Source organism: Orycteropus afer, unplaced genomic scaffold, assembly GCF_000298275.1.
Source record: "Orycteropus afer afer isolate SDZICR_OR568_19922 unplaced genomic scaffold, OryAfe1.0 scaffold00018, whole genome shotgun sequence".
In the NCBI taxonomy this organism is placed as follows: Eukaryota; Metazoa; Chordata; class Mammalia; order Tubulidentata; family Orycteropodidae; genus Orycteropus; species Orycteropus afer.
Window position 1 is genome coordinate 4117768 of NW_006921605.1, and position 17405 is coordinate 4135172.

Sequence of the window (17405 nt, forward strand, 5' to 3'; positions counted from 1 at the left end):
TTGAACCGCCAGCCGTCTGGTTAGCAGGCAAGTGTCTTATCCACTATGCTACCAGAGCTCCAATCTAACACAGGCTGCCAAAAGAACAAACAAATCAATCTTAAAGGAAATACATCAAGGGTGCTCGTAAGAAGTGAGGGTGGCAGGACTTCTACTTGCTTACTCTGGGCACATCATCAGGAAATTATTAGGAAAGGATGTCATGTTTGGTGAATAGGGGGACCTTCTGTGAGGTGGATTGACCCCACAGCTGCAGCGGCGGACTCCCGTGCCACCAGTGATGAAGACAGTGCAGGGCCGGACAGCACTGCTCTCTCCTGTACAGAGGTTCACTGCGACTCAGTCAACTTGATGCAGATACAACCTGGAAAGCCCTTCCCAAGGACAGGAAGTGATCCCTGCATAGATGGAGTGGTAGTTCTCTTTACAGAGGGAAGACTTACTATTATAAAAATGTCCTGTTTCCGCAAATCGTTGTGTGGGTTGATGTAGCTCCAGTAGGTTCTAAATGTTATGTGGAAAAGAAAAATAGTGGATGGGGCATAGCCGAGAGGGTTCTGAGGACAAGAAGGTCTTGTGCTGCTAACTGAAAAGCAGTGGACCAGATACAGCCGAGAAGCTTCTGAGGGCAAGAAGGTCATGTGTTCCTACTGAAAAGCAGTGGACCGGACATAGCCGAGAAGCTTCAGAGGACAAGAAGGCCTGTGCTTTTAACTAAAAAGCAGTGGACCGGACATAGCCGAGAGGCTCCTGAGACAGGCCAAGAAGGCGCGTGCTCCTAACTGAAGGACGCCGTGTGTGGTTACAGACGTTGAGATGGGGTAGCGCTGGGCTATGGAGAGGCTAGTGGCCAGTAAACTTGTGGAGAGCCGGGAAATGAGCCACATGTGTTGGGAAATGTGCTTCTTCATAATTTCTCCCATATATGTGCCTCTGCCATTTTAAATAAATGGAACTTTACAAATTTTGTTGTTTTTTACAGAAAAAAAATAATGAAAGTGGGTTCCCATTTCATGGCAGACACAAAAATCACCCTCACATGGATTAAAACCTGAATCTCAAAAGTGAAACAAAGCCTTTATGAGAGGTCCAGGTATCTGTCTTCCTGACCTGGGGTTGGGCATTTCTGAAGATGTGGAGAGTGGTAACCATAAAGGAAAAAAACAATAAATTCCACTGCATTCAAGTTAAGAACACTTGTTTATAGAAACATTGAAAATTAAAAGATCACCTACAAACACGGAGTGGTTGGTATCTGTGACATCCAAACAGCAAAGGAATAGTACTGAGGTCATCTGAAGACAGTGAGTCAACAAGGACAAGAGAAGTGGCTGCAGAAGAAACTACAAATTTTGAACAGGTGTTTTTCCGAGGATGACACTCCCGGTCATTGGCACCTGGAGAGGCTTGGTCAGCCTCACTCGTCGTGAGGGACGTGCAGTCTGAGCCACAGTGGGGTGCTCACACCTTGGTGGTGGGTAAAAATTCAGCCAATGGTGCAGCGTGCAGACCATGAGGTTCCCCTATGCTCCTGGGCTGCTCTGGGGAACAGTTTGGGGTTTGCCTTCACATAACCTATTACTTGACAGCCCTGCTCCCCCAGGAGAGCTCTTACTTGTGGAGACCAGGAAACCCCCATAAAAAGTGTTGGGCAGAAACCTAAGCCACCAAATGCTTTATCTGCAGAAGTATGGCTTCGTGGCTGGTGGCCTGGTCACGTTGGCCAACACAGGGCCGGCAGAAGAGCCAAGTCCATCTGTGGCTTCTGGTAAAGAAGTGGATCTTAGAGCATCGAGTGAGGCAGAAACACCCCAGAAGACCGCACGCAGCCTGCCTTCCTGTTCATAAAGCTGAGATGCAGGCAGGACCGTTTTGTATTCACAAATCTGTGGTAAAATGAAAAAAGGAGAAAGAGAATGAGCAAAAAATTGTAAACAAAAAGTCCGAGCAGATGGGGGTAAATGGGGAGGATGGGGGTATTTGGGTGGCTCTTTGTTGTGATGACGTTTCAGATTGTAGGGCATGTTCAGGGATAGTCATTCAATTAAAAAAAAAAAACAAAAAACCACATGGTTGTCCTGCACCACAGAAAAGATGGAGGGAGTGAGATTTCCATGTCTTGCTGGTGTGACGGCTTCCTGCAGCAGCTCTCTGTTAAGGTGAAGGTGACTGAGAGTCCCTGCCCCAAGCCTCACTGTGGTCGTTTGGAGGGCCCTGTGGTCACATTTGAGAGGTGATGGTTTCCCTGCTGACTGTGGTGTAGGTCTGTCTGCTCTGCTTTCGTGGCAGAACGTCCCACCCCCACTCTTGCTTTCTCCATGGGGTTTGTGTTGAGCCGTTGGTCAGCACATGAGGGTTTGTTTGGTTAAAGCTGATGCCACCTGTAAAGCTGCGTAACCTGGCACCTGTAAGTAGACGTGACTTCCACCCTCTCCAGGTGGCACGCCTCCCTTCCCTTAGGATGTCTCTGTCCCTGGGGCCAGGGTGAGTCTAGGAAATATCAGTGAGCCTCAGGTCCACTTCCCCAATCAGCCCTGTGAAAAGCAGCTTTGGTATTTTGTCCCTGTGAGCCCCCCCTGCTCTCCTAGTGCCCCTCGGGGGCTTGCATCATCCTCTCCTGGTCCTGGGGTACGTGGTTTGGAGGTGCTCAAGGGCCTTGAGACGGACCCCTTAGCATGACAAGGCTCTGCTGTTCTGTGACTCAGAGCACCAGCTCCTGCCAAGTACTAGACCACTTCTGGCCACTAGTATTTGGCTAAAACAGACACTTGGTGTGAAAGTCAAAGGATCACAGAATTCAGTCCTGTTCTTTAGTTGGTAAAAACCTGTGAAAGAGTGAACCTGTGTTAAGGCGGAAACCTGTCAGGAGGGAAATGCAAATATTTTCTGCTAATAGAGAGCTGAAGGGAGATGGTGAGACCGCGTCTCTCAAAGCGGAGAACTCAGGAGACCTGGGAGGACAGGGCGGTGCCGGCGTGTTCAGCTCTGTGGGTCCCGCTCTACCTTGTGCCCAGGTTTCATTCGGTTGTGTTTTTCTTGAAGTCAGCTCAATTATTGCACTTCCTTAGAGAAGTAGGAACATTCATAACATCTTGGGCTTCGTGGGTGAGTTCTGTTTTTCTGAATTACATGAATAAAGTGTGGTCCAGCTGCCCCGCCGTTCCCCTTGCGTGCTTCCAGAGCCTCGGGGGTCTTGTGTTGAGGAGCTCTGCCGGACTCGGGGCTCCCTGCCGGAGTGCCGCTGAAGGCTCAGGGCCACAGCGCAACAGTGCGTCCCCCAGTGGTCAGCAGGTCGATCCCCTCAACTCTACTAGCACGTGGTCAGCAGGGGTCAAACGTGTCAGAAAAACGGGAGCTCAGCTTGGTGGTTTCCCAGCAGGCAGATTTGTGTGTTATTTTAACAGGGATCGGGTTTTTGCCTAATGCTGAGCCCCTTCATAAACACTGTTGTCATTTAAAATATGAAAGTTGACACAGGGTGTGCTTAGAGAGGTCTGAAACGAACAACAAAAAGCCCCCCTTTCTGACATGAATGTCATGTGAACGGCTTTTTGATACCCGTCCAGGAAGAATCTGTGTGAATACTAGCAGTGTTATGCACATGTGGTAAACAGGCTACACGGTGTTCCGTTACTGACTGTGAGATGTGTCTACCAGAAAACCCAAGGCATTGAGTCAATTCCAACTTATGGTGACCCTGTAGGACCGAGTAGTTGGCCCATATGGTTTCCAAGGCTATCAGTCTTTATGGAAACAGACTGTTTCATCTTCCTCCTGAAGAGCGGCTGTGGGGTTTGAACCTCCAACCTTTTGGTTAGCAGCACGAGACAGGCAGGGTCTGAATGTGCCCCGTTAGGGACAGGTCCCTCATCCAGGGTCTGTCATCCTGGAGACACTCAAGCAGTGAGAGAGAATGACTTGGGGTCCCATCTGGCAATGTGGGTTGAAAGAGCATGTTGCTGGGTGACACAGACCGTATGCATAATTTATGGAAAGGAAACTGTTAAGCAAGGCCCCAGTGCTGGACGCTGTACTGCGTTGTGTGGAAACGGGAGTGAGGCTAGCCCTATCCAGGATCGGGTCACTGCCAGGGAGAACCTGGGTGTCCGAGTCAGAGGGGTTCGACTTTTTTTTTTTTTTTAAGGATTTGAGTGAAGATTTACAGAGTAAATTCACTTTTCATACAGCAGTTCACATATACTTTGTCTCATGTCATTGACCAAAATTTACAATGCAGCAGCTCCCCTCCCACTTCCTCCCCATAGTTACCTCCTCCCAGTGTCCATCCCTTCATACTCTTCGAGAGGCCCATTGTCTGCCAACCCTGTATATGATCTTGGATACACTCTCCATTTAGACATACATAATTGTTTAGCTTGTTCACCCATCTATCCGTCCCTATACCCATGTTTGCTTTCATTAACAACTCAGTATTGTATTTACAAAGGGGTTCATATTTGTTGTTTGTACTGCCCATGTAACTCTCTCTGTCTTTCTCATCCTCAATGCTGCCATATTGGGGGGTTCGACTTTTGCACTCGTGTTTCAGTTTTTCAAATTACCTAAAATTGAGTACAACTGAGTGGTGGTGTACCCTTTGTCCTTTAAAATAGTTCATAATTTTTTAAAAGCTGTGAACGTCCTGCCGTCTAGCCTGATGCCCAGAGAGGAGCAAGTGACATCACTCACAGCAGGGCTTGGTGGCCTGTCTGTGAAGAAGGCTTTGTTGGAACATAGCAGCCCATGTGTTTTCTGATCACCTGTGGTGGCCAAGTGCGTGGTTGTGGGACCATACAACCTGCACAGCCTGAATTGTTTATGGAAAGCCTTTGTCAGCAAGGTGCTGCCAGACTCAGTGGGGTGGAGGCTCTCACACTGGAGGAGCAAATGGAGGGGTAGCAGGAAACCCTGAAGTGGTCTAGCCTCCTGACCCCATGGTCCACTGATCTTGAGTGTGCTGGTCCCATCCAGACGATATGCTGGCACCCCTGGGGGTGCAAACTGTCACATGCTCTGCTGCTAACAGAAAGGTTGGTGGTTCCAGTCCACTGAGGTGCCTCAGAAAAAGGCCTTGCAGACTCTTGGGGACAGCCGATGAGAACCTGATGGAGCCCAGTTCTACTCTGACACACACGGGGCTCAGAGGGGGTTGACGGCAGCTGACAATCACGTTCCTCGCCACCGGACAAGTGTGCGCCCCAAGAATTTCCGTTTCTCTCCACCAGACGAGTGTGCCCCCTGAGCGTCTGTCCCTCTCCCTGTTGGACGGCTGTGCCCCCCGAGTGCCTCCGTCTCTCCTCCTGTGGGACGGGTGTGCCCCCTGAGCGTCTCTGTTACTCCTGTTGGGCGAGTGTGCCCCCCAAGCGTCTCTGTCCCTCTCCCTGTCCTGCTGGGGCAGGGACATTGCCATCAGCTCTCTTGAAAGCACATGTTGCCCCCCCCACAGGTCACCAGGGCAGCTTCTGCATGCTGTGCGTCATGCAGAACCACATTGTGCAGGCTTTCGCCAACAGTGGCAATGCCATCAAGCCGGTCTCCTTCATCCGTGACCTGAAAAGTAAGTCATCCAGCTCGGCCTTGGGTGGTGGCAGGTCGGTGCGGGGTGGGTACATGAATGGTGTCTTAGGAATCCTGTTGTGGAGGACCTTGTCTTCCTGTCATGTCACACCCATGTCTCCATTTGCAGACTGAAGAAATAATAGAGTCCCACATGGGTGGGAGTCATGGGGCGGGGGGCAGGACAGGACCTTGGATTTGAAGGGCTGCTGTATGTGTTAGGCAGGCAGCTTGTTGTGGATAAGGGGGCGGTGGGTCCTTGGACATCAGGGGCATTGCCAGATGCCATGTTGTCAGGGCCTGGTCCACTTGGCAGAGGCTGAAGTCAGCTGGCTTCAGAAACCTGTGTAAATTACAGCCCAGTGGTGTAATTACAGCCTGTCTGTGTTCTTCGTTGGCTACTTGGAAAACTAATCAGTGGATCTTGCCTTCCTAATGGCTTGTGGTCAAGTACTCAGCTGCCAACCAAAAGGTCAGCAGTTCAAACCTACCCGCCAGTCCACGGGAGAAAGATGAAGCCGTCTTCTTCCATAAGGTTAACAGCCTTGGAAACTCTCTAGGGCAGTTCTACTCTGTCTTACAGGGTTGCAGTTAACTGGACAGTGGGTTTTGTTTTTATTTGGTTTAATGGCTTGATGCTCTGTAGCCTTAAAGCCCTTCAGTCTATGAGAAAAAGACCCACGTGGCTGACCCGTGGTGGACGTAAGCCTTTCCCACCCGGGGGAACGGAGAGGAAGATCAGAGTGGGTGGTTGTCAGGTAACGCCGAGCCCTCCCTACCCATCTGATGCACCTTCTCTTCCTTTCGTAGAAATTGCCCGGCATTTCCGCTTTGGGAACCAAGAGGATGCTCACGAGTTTCTCCGGTACACCATCGACGCCATGCAGAAGGCCTGCTTGAACGGCTATGCCAAGTACGCACCTGGGGGCTGGGGAAGGCAGCAGCACGGCCAGCCCTCTGCCTGGGCTTCCCTGCTGTGGACCTGGCTGCTGGTCACCAGGACCTGGCCTTGGAAGCCATGTAAGGGTCTGTAAGTGATCCCACTGCACTCTCTTGCCTTGGGCTGTTGGTTCCCGTCCCAAGGGCAGCTCCGTGTCAGCAGCCCAGTGGAGCGAAAATGCCCGAGTGTGTGTCTCGGGATGGTCAGCGTCGCACGGGTTCCCCCATTACCACAGCGTTATTTTGCTGGCGTTTCAATTCATAGTCTCTTGAACCCAGCTGGACTGGCAAGGACGAGGAGGTGGTGAGAGTTACAGCATCTCTTTGAAAGAGCTGGGAGGCCTACAGGGACGTTCCTGTTGAGGAGTTTAAGCCCATCCACGTCCACTGGTTGTGATTGGGCTGGGGCTTGGCTCTGTCGTGCGTCGTACTTTCCATTTTCACGTTAATGTATTTGCTGTGTTCTTGTCTCTGATTTTTCTCTGCTTGGTTTTGAAATGCCCTTTGGTGTTAAAGTTTGTTCTGGTAGCTGCCTGTGGGCGAGTTCTTGTCCTTGTTCTGTTAACCCTGCTGTCCGACTTGTCCGTTTCTGATGGTAGCTCTCTCCCTGTCTTGGAGTTTCTAGTTGTAGTACTTCCTGGTGGAGCAGAGAGGATTGCTGTGCTGTTCCTCCGCATTCGGCCCGCCTCCTGCCTTGGTCTTAGCTCTGCTATGGGGGTGGTTCGTGCTTGTCCTTGGCTGCTGCTGGGGCTCGTCTCCTGTGCTGAGGTGAAGCCCGTCCTCGGACAGATGCCTCAAAGAGGGCGAGTGCTCCCGGGACGTCCTGGGCCTCACGAGCCTGCGGGGCTGGGCTCCTGACCTTCACATGGTTCTGCTGAGAGGCCTTGAGGATTTCTTTCTCTCGAGTCTGAAAAGCCCAGCCATCTTACTTGGCCATGACTCAGGGACCATTGCAGGCTGATTTTCCTAGTGACCTGGCAGGCTCTTCGAACATGTCCATTCAGGCTGGGCCCCCTGTTCCTTAAGCAACACCAGTTAGTGGGGTCTGGCACAGACTGACTCTGGGAACACACAGACAGCAGCACGTTCTTCCCAGTGCAGGAGTAAAGCTTCCACAGGCCCTGGCAGCAGTGCTGCTTTTCAGCGAGCTCTGCTTCAGACGTCGAGAGCAGGTTGATGTGACGTGTTAGCAGACTTGGGTGTCCTTTCTGAGAGGGACACGGCTGATGTCCTTGGTGCCGGGGTGTGGTCTTTTCCGGGGACACACTGGTGTTGGTTTTGTTTTCAAGTCCTCTTTGTAGTTACTGGAAAGTTTTCTTGGATTAGGGTTTCATATTTTATTGGAATATTGTTTTTGCTTTTTCAGGTACAGGTTTCTGGCTGTTCTCTGTTGCAGCTCCTTTCTCACTGTTCTTTCTGTCTCGTTTTCATTGTCTTGGTGGTTTTATTAAGTTTGCCCTTTTGTTTTTAAAGAATTCCTTTTCATTTTGTTGTTGTCAAGAATACACACAACAAAGCAGGTTCCAGTTCAATGATCTTTTCTTGTGCACCTCAGTGACCCAGTGACGCTGCTTCTGTCCAACGCGGGTGGCCCCGCAGCACTGCTTCCGTCCAACGCACACCACCCAGCAGTGCTGCTTCCGTCGACGCGTACTGCCTGAAGGCGCTGCTTCAGTCCCTCTGGTCCATGCTCCCCTCTTTTTCCAAGTAGTTCCTCTGCCGTGAACTTGAGCTCATTGCCCACTAAGCTTCCTGTCTGTGAAAGTTTCGTTGGATTCCTCCATTCTCTTGGCACCTGATAATTCCTTCGTTTCTGAAATGATTTGTCTCTTCCATTTCTTTTCTGTTTAACTTTTTCCTTTTAATCTTCATAGTTTGTAAGTTGCTTGTGGAGGTTGGTTTTTCGAATTCCATATGCTCACTTGAGAATGTTTGGTTCTGCTTGGAATGTAGTGTCACCCCTGCCTTTGGCTTGGCGGTTGCTTTTTGGGGTAACTTGTCTCCTGTCTTCTTCCTCAGGCCCTTCGTGCAGAGGTGGGCTGCTGCTTTCTGTCCCTGGTGGCCTGTCATAGGGCGCCTCCTGTGTCAGCTCAGTGCAGTGCAGCGTTTTCCTTGCAGAGGATCGATGGGGCCACCCGGCTTTCTTCTTCCTTCAGGACCCTCTGTTTCTCCCTTTTGTCTCGGTTACCCTCCACTGCCTGATCTCCTTTCCGTCCTCACTGCCTTCTCCCCTGTGTCTCTGTGTTGGGGGACTGCCACCTCGACTGTGTGCCCTCACAGCCCCCATATTCAGTGCCTAGAAGCCTTTGGAGCCTGGTGCCTGCTGGCCTCTTCCTGGTAGCAGTGACCCTGGCTGCTCCAGGGCTCCTCTGGCTCCCTTGGCCCCTGCTGTCCACCAGGCCTCGGATGGGAGCAGAAGGGGGCTCTCTGGAGTCTGGCTTCCTTTTCCTGTCACTGGTACCTGGAGTTCTGATGGCGCAGTGCCTATGGCCTTTGACTGCTAACCAGAAGGGTGGCCGTTCAAATCCACCAGCCACTCCTCAGAAGGAAGACTGAGTACTCTACTTCTGTAGAGATACCACTTCAGAAACCCAAGGAGGGGTTGCTATGAGTTGGAATCGACTCAATGGCAGTGAGTTGGCCCCCCGGTACCTGGAAGTTTGTGGTCTCCTGCTCTGGTTCCTGAGAGTGGGTTCTTTGAGGTTCTGAATGGCTTCTGGGCACTTGGTGGTTAGATTCCGGCAGCCAGCACTGTCCATAGCAGCCTGGGACTTTGGAGTCTGCCATGTGATTTTGCTTTGTCGTTTTTCAGTGTTAAAATGCTTTGTCTTCTAGTGAAATGGTGGTGATCACAGGCGGCAGTAACAGGTTTCTTTGTTTCCTAACTTTAAAAAATTAAAATCTGGGACCTGGTGTTGGTCCCCAGAACGCTGGGGCAGTGTGTTATTTCACGTTATTTCCAAGGTGGGAAATGAGGTGTTGTGGAAATGAGAGAGGACTGGGTCAGTGATAGTGTTGTGGCCCCGCCAGTGTGCTCTGTGGGTGGGGCAGGTGAGAGCCATGCAGAGGGCCTTCCGGGCAGGGGGCAGGGCAGGTGAGAGCCGTGCAGAGAGCCCGTCGGATAGTGGGTGGGGGCTGCTGAGGAGCAGAGAGCCTGTTGGGCAGTGGGTGGGGGCACTGTGGATGCTCGTGCAATTCCCCTTTGCACCGTCAGGCTGAGCGGGGACCCAGTTTGGGGGAGGGACCATAGACATTGTTCACTTCTCATTGTCCCCACGATGTGTGGCATCTTCTCAGGTTGGATCGACAGACGCAGGCCACTACTTTGGTCCATCAGATCTTTGGAGGCTACCTCCGATCCCGTGGTGAGTGAGGCATTTTCCCTGTTCCCTCTTGGCAGGTTCTGGAACATTGACCGGGAAATCCTGAGAACTCTCACACAGGCAACTGCATTACTGGCGCTGTGGACTCAGACGAGTCCCTGAGTCTTGGCCTGGCTTCCTAGTTCCCTGCCAGTGGTCATGAGGTCCCCCTGGGGAAGTCTGGGGACAAGTGTCGTGCAGTGCCACTGTTAGTGGCAGGGTTTCTTCTGGAACTCTTCCCTCTCAGTTTGTAGCCATTGTTCCCCATGGAGAGAATGTGGCCTGGCCCCTGTGTGGGTGCTCGGTGGCCATGACAAGGGAGATGAGGGAGGCCCCTCTGGGTGGCTATGGAGCTGTAAGGGCAGCTGGCTTTGCCAGGGGTCTCGGTGAGCACCAGCTGGCACGAGGCCTCTCTCCGGCTGCCATTATTCTTGGTGTGGGTGTCTTAGCGTCAGGCCAAAACCCCATGCAGACTGTGTGCTGCCAGTCCTGGTCTGGGAGGGTTGGGGCAGCCACCCCTCACCCACATACTTGTTCTGTTACAGTGAGGTGCTCCATGTGTAAGAGCGTGTCAGACACCTACGACCCCTACCTGGACGTCGCGTTGGAGATCCGGGTACGGGCTGGGCGCTGGCAGGGCGTGCTGGTGACCTGGATATGGGGTGGGTGCTGGCGGGGCGTGCTGGGGACCTGGATATGGGGTGGGTGCTGGCGGGGTGCATCGGGACCAAGACAACGAGACCAGAGAAGGAGAGAGTGCAATGGAGAGAAAGATGTTGTCCATGGATCTGGATAGATTCACACCTTCCTCTTATAGACCTAGCGAAAGCATGTACCCAAACTGCAAGCATGTGAGGCTCCTACCACGCATCCATTCCTCTTACATGTTCTCTTCAGCTTTTTTTTTTTTTTTTAATTAGGATTTGGGTGAAGATTTACAGAGTAAATTCACTTTTCATACAGCAGTTCACATATACTTTGTCTCATGTCATTGACCAAAATTTACAATGCAGCAGCTCCCCTCCCACTTCCTCCCCATAGTTACCTCCTCCCAGTGTCCATCCCTTCATACTCTTCGAGAGGCCCATTGTCTGCCAACCCTGAATATGATCTTGGATACACTCTCCATTTAGACATATCTCTTCAGCTTTTTCCCCGTGCATATTTTGTTAAAGAATGGAAAAAAGGAGACTGCAGCTTTGTGTCCTGAGGTGTGACTGTCACTCCCACTGCACTTGCAGGGCGGGAGACAGGTCGCCGTCTCCTGCCTTGGGCATTTCTCTGTGTCTGCAGGATCTTGGGCGACAGCACCTTTGGGGGCAGCCGCCTTTTTGTGGCTGCTCTGGGCCTGCTGTGGCTGGCGGGTCACTGAGCCTCAGTGGACGGTGTGTGGGCTGGGGCAGACCAGCTGCACTCTGGGTCACAGTCACTGGCTGGCTCTCGTCATGCAGCCCCGCAGCTGGAGCTTCTTGTCAGCAGAGACGGGCGTGCAGCCGCTGAACCTGCCCCTGGTCGTGAGGCTTGAGTCTCAGGAGGTGGCAGCTGGCGAGCAAATTATGTATAAGTGGAATTTGGTGATTTGCTGCCTCGGCCTGAGAATGGCCTTGGATTTGGTCTTTCTGGAGCCAGCCTTCTTCTCCTGCTGTTGATCTGCTCCTTGTTTCTGTCCTCCTCAGCAAGCAGCAAATATTGTACGAGCTCTGGAACTGTTTGTGAAGCCAGACGTCCTGAGTGGAGAGAATGCCTACATGTGTGCTAAGTAAGTCTCATTTTGCTTGCAGCAGGCCGGTCAGACTGTGCAGAAGGCTGTGAACTAAGTCTCTAACCTGACCCTGCGGTCCCTCGAGGGAACCACTGTTCATGTTGCTCGAGTAGCAAGCAGCGTGCGTGTGTCTCACAGGGAATGGCACGTCTGGTTTATCGCTGCCGCTCTGCGGCGCCTCCTTGTGCCGGTCCTTGCTCTAAATGTGTTCCAGGGAGCCCCATGTGCAGCGGAGGGCCTGGTATCATCCCCGTTTCAGAGGACCGGGAAAGCAGGGTCACATGGGCACATAGTCCGGAGCCACTCCGGCTGCTCTTAGAGGCACCCATGCTCTGCAGTGAACCCTTTTTTCTGAGTTGTCTTGAGAGCTGCTCCATTTCAGCTACTGTAACTCTTCCTTTCTTTGAACGACCACACGGTCTCGTTGCAGCATCCCTGGGTGGCTCAAAAGTGAAGGCACTTGGCTGCTCACTGAAGGTCGGGGGTCGAGTCTGCCCATAGCTGCCTGGGAAGAAAGGCACCTGTGACCCGTTTCTGAAAAACAAGCCCTGAAAGCCCTGGAGCACAGTTCTGCTCTGACGCGCGCAGGGGCGGCTGGTTTGGTTCTGGTCCGTCTCCTGCGCTGAGCCCTCCCGTCCTGTCTGGGTCGTTTTGAAGCTGTGGTCACGCAAGCGTGCACTTCATCTGCCTTCCACGGTTCTCTCCTTGACAAGGCACTGCTCGTTTCCCCCAGTACGCGCCTTCCGTTCCCCTGCGCCCCAGTTGCCCTTGTGACCTGTCTCCCAGCTTGCTTACGTTGATTTCCAGCCTGTCGGTTTGATCACCTGCTCCCGTCTGCCTTCGCTGTTGCCTGCGAGTGTCACCCCAGAGCAGCCTTCCGCGTGTTCCACTTGTTCTCCTGGTTGGCAGATCCCCTAGTTTTGCTTTGGTATCTCTGCTTCTCGCTGGGCCTGGGTTCCCTCTGTCGGCTTTCTTTTCTGAGGCAGCGAGTGTGAGGGCTGTGCCCAGCAGGGCTGTTAAACGAGGGGCCATCAGCGTAGGCTGTTGTGAACAGCTCTAACCTCACACGAGGGCAGCGTGGTTCAGCACAGGAGCTCGTGCCATTGTTTGTTTTTCAAAATGTTTTACCTTGTTTTCAGTGAACCAGCGTTCAATGGGACCACATCCAGTGAGGTTCCTGGTTTCAGTTTTTGTCTCTTCAGTTGCTGGGTGGCACCAGTTGTGTTCTGCAGATGTGTTTGTGTTCTTGTTCACTGTTTTCTGGTGGTTTGTTTCCAGCGCTCCAGGCTCCCTGGCCCTCGTCTTCTCGCCGTTGCATTGGAGTAATTGTTGACTTCATACCGTTTTCACCCACCTTCCTCACAGGTGTAAGAAGAAGGTTCCAGCCAGCAAGCGCTTCTCCATCCACAGAGCATCCAGCGTCCTGACCCTTTCCCTCAAGCGCTTTGCCAACTTCAGTGGGGGCAAGATTACCAAGGTGAGTGCTCCAGCCACTTCCCGGTTGTTCAGCCGCCACCGCTGCCATCAGGATCCCCGGGTGCTTTTTACAACGCGGAGTCCAGGCTACACTCCAGAGCCAGTGAGTCAGAGTATCTGAGGGCAGGCCCGGCAATCTGCCTTTCTCTGGGGGACAGGTCCCTAAGTGATGGTGATGTGCAGTCGGCTGGAGCATGCTGGTTGACGGGACTTCTGATCTTTCTGCCATGGAGGCAAGGCTTCCTTAGGACCAGATGTTGAGGGACACTAGGCTCTGGCTCTTCACCTGCCTTGCCCTGTTGGACCTGAGACAGGTGCTCTGGCCTGGGTGGCATTTGTGGAATGCGGTGTGCAAACCTATGTTTCGCCCAAGGGCGTTTGTAAAAGAAGTCCGTCTTTCCCAGAAGTCTGGGGCTGTCTTCACAATGGCTAGGGCTGGTGATGGGAGCTGGGCAGGACATTTCCCTGGGCCTCAGTTTCCCCAACTGGTATCTGTGGAATGTAATGTACACTTTGACAAATGAGCGCCATGCTCCCCTGGGCTCCGGAAAATACCGAGCTCAAGTTTTTACTTGTTTTTTTTAAACTGCAGGTCTTCTCAGGTTTTTGTCAGTCATTTTACGTATTGAATCTCTGAGACCAGAATCTCAGCTTTCTGAACTTTGCTGTCTGGGGCATCACACATCCCTCAGCTTACTCCTGTTGGGTGCTTCGCGGGGCCATCACTGTGCTGGGCAGGGGGACCAGCCGTGAGTAAGATCCCGTGTGGCTTCACTACGGAGCTTGTGTTTCACCAACATCTGGGCCTGGAGACCCAGTGAGGCACAGCTGGAGACTGTGTGTGCTTGAATTGAGGCTGGGATTGGGACTCTTGAGCCCAGAATGTTTTGACTTTGGGGACTTTCTGTTTGTCCCCAGAAAGGTAGGACATGGGGGTGAATCTCACAGGCAGTATGTCAACTTGAAGGGCTGACACCAAAGGCTCTACTCTATGGCTTGTTGTGTGTGTTGAAAGCAGGCTGCACTCAGCAGAAATGAGAGCCTTGGGGATGGGTGGTGGTGGAGCGCACACTAAGCTCCGAATATCAACTCCGTGTCACCTGCACCTCCGTGAACAGTCTCTGGGCAGACATGTGGGCACATTGGGCCTGTCACCCAATAATGATTTTTACAGGTTTTTTCCCTTCAAAAAGTCCATTTCTGGAATACGTTCAGCATGGCGTTTTTTTCTGTGACACTTGCTCTCACTCACTGCTGTTGAGGCGATTCTGACTCATAGCGACCCCTTTGGGTTTCCAAGGTGGTAAATCTTTATGGAAGTTGATTGCCCCATCTTCCTTCCACAGAGTGGCCGGTGGGTTTGAACCGCCAGCTTTCTGGTTAGCAGTTAAATGCCTAGGCACTACGCCATTAGAGCCACCCTGACCCAGTCCTCTAAAAAGTGAACTTGCTGCAATGTTTGGTTACATGGATCCAGCCTATGTTTTTGGAAGCCCCAATGCCAGCCTTCTCTCCTGCCTCCTCCACTGGTCTCCTGCAGAGAGCTGGGAGAAGATGGATCAGTCTTCTCACCTTGCATCTGGGAGCCAGGTAGTGAGAAAACTGAGGCCGAAGCCTGGTCGAGCCAGGAAGAGACTGGAAGTCACTGGCAGTTTCCTGGAGGTTGGTGGGAACAGACCTGCTTCTTCAGGGAAGCCTCCCCTGCACCCTCCTGCAGGACTGATCGCCCCAAACTGTGACGACGGACCCCTGGACTCAGACCTTGTGTGGAGCTGTAGGTGGAGAGGGCGTGTTGGCCCTTCCCTGTGATAAACTGCACCCATCTTTCCCTTGGCTTTTCCCACAGGATGTCGGCTACCCGGAGTTCCTCAATATCCGCCCATACATGTCTCAGAGCAATGGTGAGCCAGTCACGTACGGACTCTACGCTGTCCTGGTCCACTCGGGCTACAGCTGCCACGCTGGGCACTACTACTGTTATGTGAAGGTCAGTCGTCCGCATCTTGGGGTCAGTCATGTTCGACGGCGGTGGGTGTGCTGCCGTCTGGGGACAGGTTTGTGGGCTCGACACAGGAGGACAGAACTTGAATTTAGGGAGATGGTTATGTGTAGCAATGATACGATGATGTATTGTATTCTATTCCTATTGTTGCCTCGTGCGTGTGGTGAAAAGAAGTCGTAAAACCACTCCCCTGGAACCTGTAATGTGCTTAGGCTCGCAGGGAGACTAGAGAGGTGGATGCCTTGGTGCTGGGGGCCTGGGCCTGGGGGTATTCCTGGTGGGAAGAGCCGTGGTGAGCAGACCTGCCCAGGTGTCCTGTGGCAGAGGAAAGCTTGCGTCTCCTGGGAACTGGGAAGGAACTGGGGTCTTCCTCTTCTGAGGTCACATTCAGAGTTAGGCAAATACTAGACGTTGTAGCAGGGAATCCTTGCTAGCTCATTAGTGCATAGGGGGTGTGGCCAGTGACAGTACATATGCAGTGGTCATAGGACATCTGCTGACTGTTTTGCTTTGTCTCCTATAACGCCCTGTGGTCTTCAGGCAAGCAATGGACAGTGGTACCAGATGAACGACTCCCTGGTTCATTCCAGCAACATCAAGGTGGTTCTGAACCAGCAGGCCTACGTGCTCTTCTACCTGAGGTAATGAGAGCCTCCCCCCCAACACACATGAGAGCACCCACCTCATGATGTTCATTCCCTGCACTAATAGGCCCCTGTGAGAACACCTGTCTGAGATGTTCGTTCCTTACATTAAGCGGGTCTCCTCCTCTATCTGAAAGGGATTGTGGATCCCATAGGAGGGGAGTCATCGAGTCAGTTCTGACTCACAGCAACCCCTGTAGGGTTTTCAAGGCTATACATCTTTACAGAAGCTGAATACCTCATCTTCTCCCATGGAGCAGCTGGTACCCTTGAACTGCTGACCTTTTTGTTGGCGGCCCAGTGCCTTAACCACTGTACCGCCAGAACTCCTTGGGAAGTAACATTAGCAAATTGTGGCTGTTCTCTCAGCAGCCACTCACGGAGCATGTCCTAGGAAGGAGGTTTTTCAGAGCAAATCTGCGTGACCATTAAGTGGGCGCAGAGCCCAGGGAGGCCAATGGGGAGTCCATTGGCCCTGCCTCTGGTGCTGCTGTGAGTGTGAGTGGCAGCACCTTCTTGTGTTCCATACTGTTGTCACATTAGTGGGGTTGCCTCTGGAGGATGACCAGCCCTCCTGCCTTCCTCCGGGAGAGAAGACTGCAGTGGGTCGTGAGCTGCCCTGGGCTTGATCGGCAGCCACCTTTTCTTGGGGTGCGTGGGCTTAGAGGTCCTCTCTGCTCTCTGATAAACTGAGAATCTGATCTGGGAAGAACTCGGGCTCCGACGTGCTCTGGGCTTGTCGCACACACCTCTGAGACACAGCAGGATCCCATTGGTTCAAGGGCAGAGTGGGGCTCCAGAGAAGTGTGCTGGGACAGCCAGGCTCTCTTGGGCTCTTCTGCCTCTGTCCGTTTTGAGGGCCCTTCTGTAGAGCATCCTTGTAACCTTAACTTGGGCGTCTCCCATTCTTGCTCGTGTTCTGGGTCTCTGGTGGCTGTGAATGTCACTTGCCCCTGACTTGCCTCTTTCTTTGCCAGGCTTCCCAGCTCCAAGAAGATCCCTGAGGGCTCCATCTCCCGGGCCACGCCCCTCCCCAGCCGCCCAAGCGCAGGTCCAGACCACCTCAAGAAGAACATTAGCAACGGGCTGGCTTCCTCCCCACTGACTGGAAAGGTACTTGTCTCAGGTGACCAGGTTGATGTTGCCAGCCTCTTGGTCCCAGGCTCAGATCCCCTTGGGCAGAGAGCCCAGCCTTGATGGTGAGGGCGGGCAGGCAGGCTGGACTGTTTCATTCAGTATAACCTGCTGCAACCTGGTCATCAGCTGACATTGGGACCAGAGAAAGGGGACGGTAGTGAGGAAGTCTGGCCTGGCTGGCCAGACGGTAATTCCTAAGCACATGTCCGCCTCGTTAGCCCAGCTTGGTCAGGGAAGGACTTGAGAACAGCCCATTCAGCAATGCACGGACAAGTGTACCAAGCAGACGCTTCACCTTAAACATCTGGGGAGAAAGTGTGTGTGTGTGTGTGTGTGTGTGAGAGAGAGAGAGAGAGAGAGAATGTGTGTGTGTGTGCATGTATGTGGGTGGGACTGTGCATGTGTCTGCAGATGTGTGCTTATGTGTGCGCTGTGTGCATGTTACTGTGACAATATACACAACTAAACATTCAGCAGTTTCTGCATGTACAGTTTGGTGACACTGGTCACATCCTTCAAGTTGTGCA

General features: G+C 52.6%; 1 protein-coding gene across 1 annotated transcript in view; it reads left to right on the forward strand.

Annotated features, from left to right (window-relative positions):
- Nucleotides 1-17405, forward strand: part of USP36 (ubiquitin specific peptidase 36) — a 35898-nt gene that overhangs the window by 7721 nt on the left and 10772 nt on the right. The window contains exons 3-11 of the mRNA XM_007959836.1: nucleotides 5447-5557; nucleotides 6367-6469; nucleotides 9793-9860; nucleotides 10403-10473; nucleotides 11534-11616; nucleotides 12985-13096; nucleotides 14942-15082; nucleotides 15638-15738; nucleotides 16719-16854. Coding sequence (XP_007958027.1) covers nucleotides 5447-5557; nucleotides 6367-6469; nucleotides 9793-9860; nucleotides 10403-10473; nucleotides 11534-11616; nucleotides 12985-13096; nucleotides 14942-15082; nucleotides 15638-15738; nucleotides 16719-16854 — 926 coding nt within the window. The remainder of the gene's footprint in view (nucleotides 1-5446; nucleotides 5558-6366; nucleotides 6470-9792; nucleotides 9861-10402; nucleotides 10474-11533; nucleotides 11617-12984; nucleotides 13097-14941; nucleotides 15083-15637; nucleotides 15739-16718; nucleotides 16855-17405) is intronic.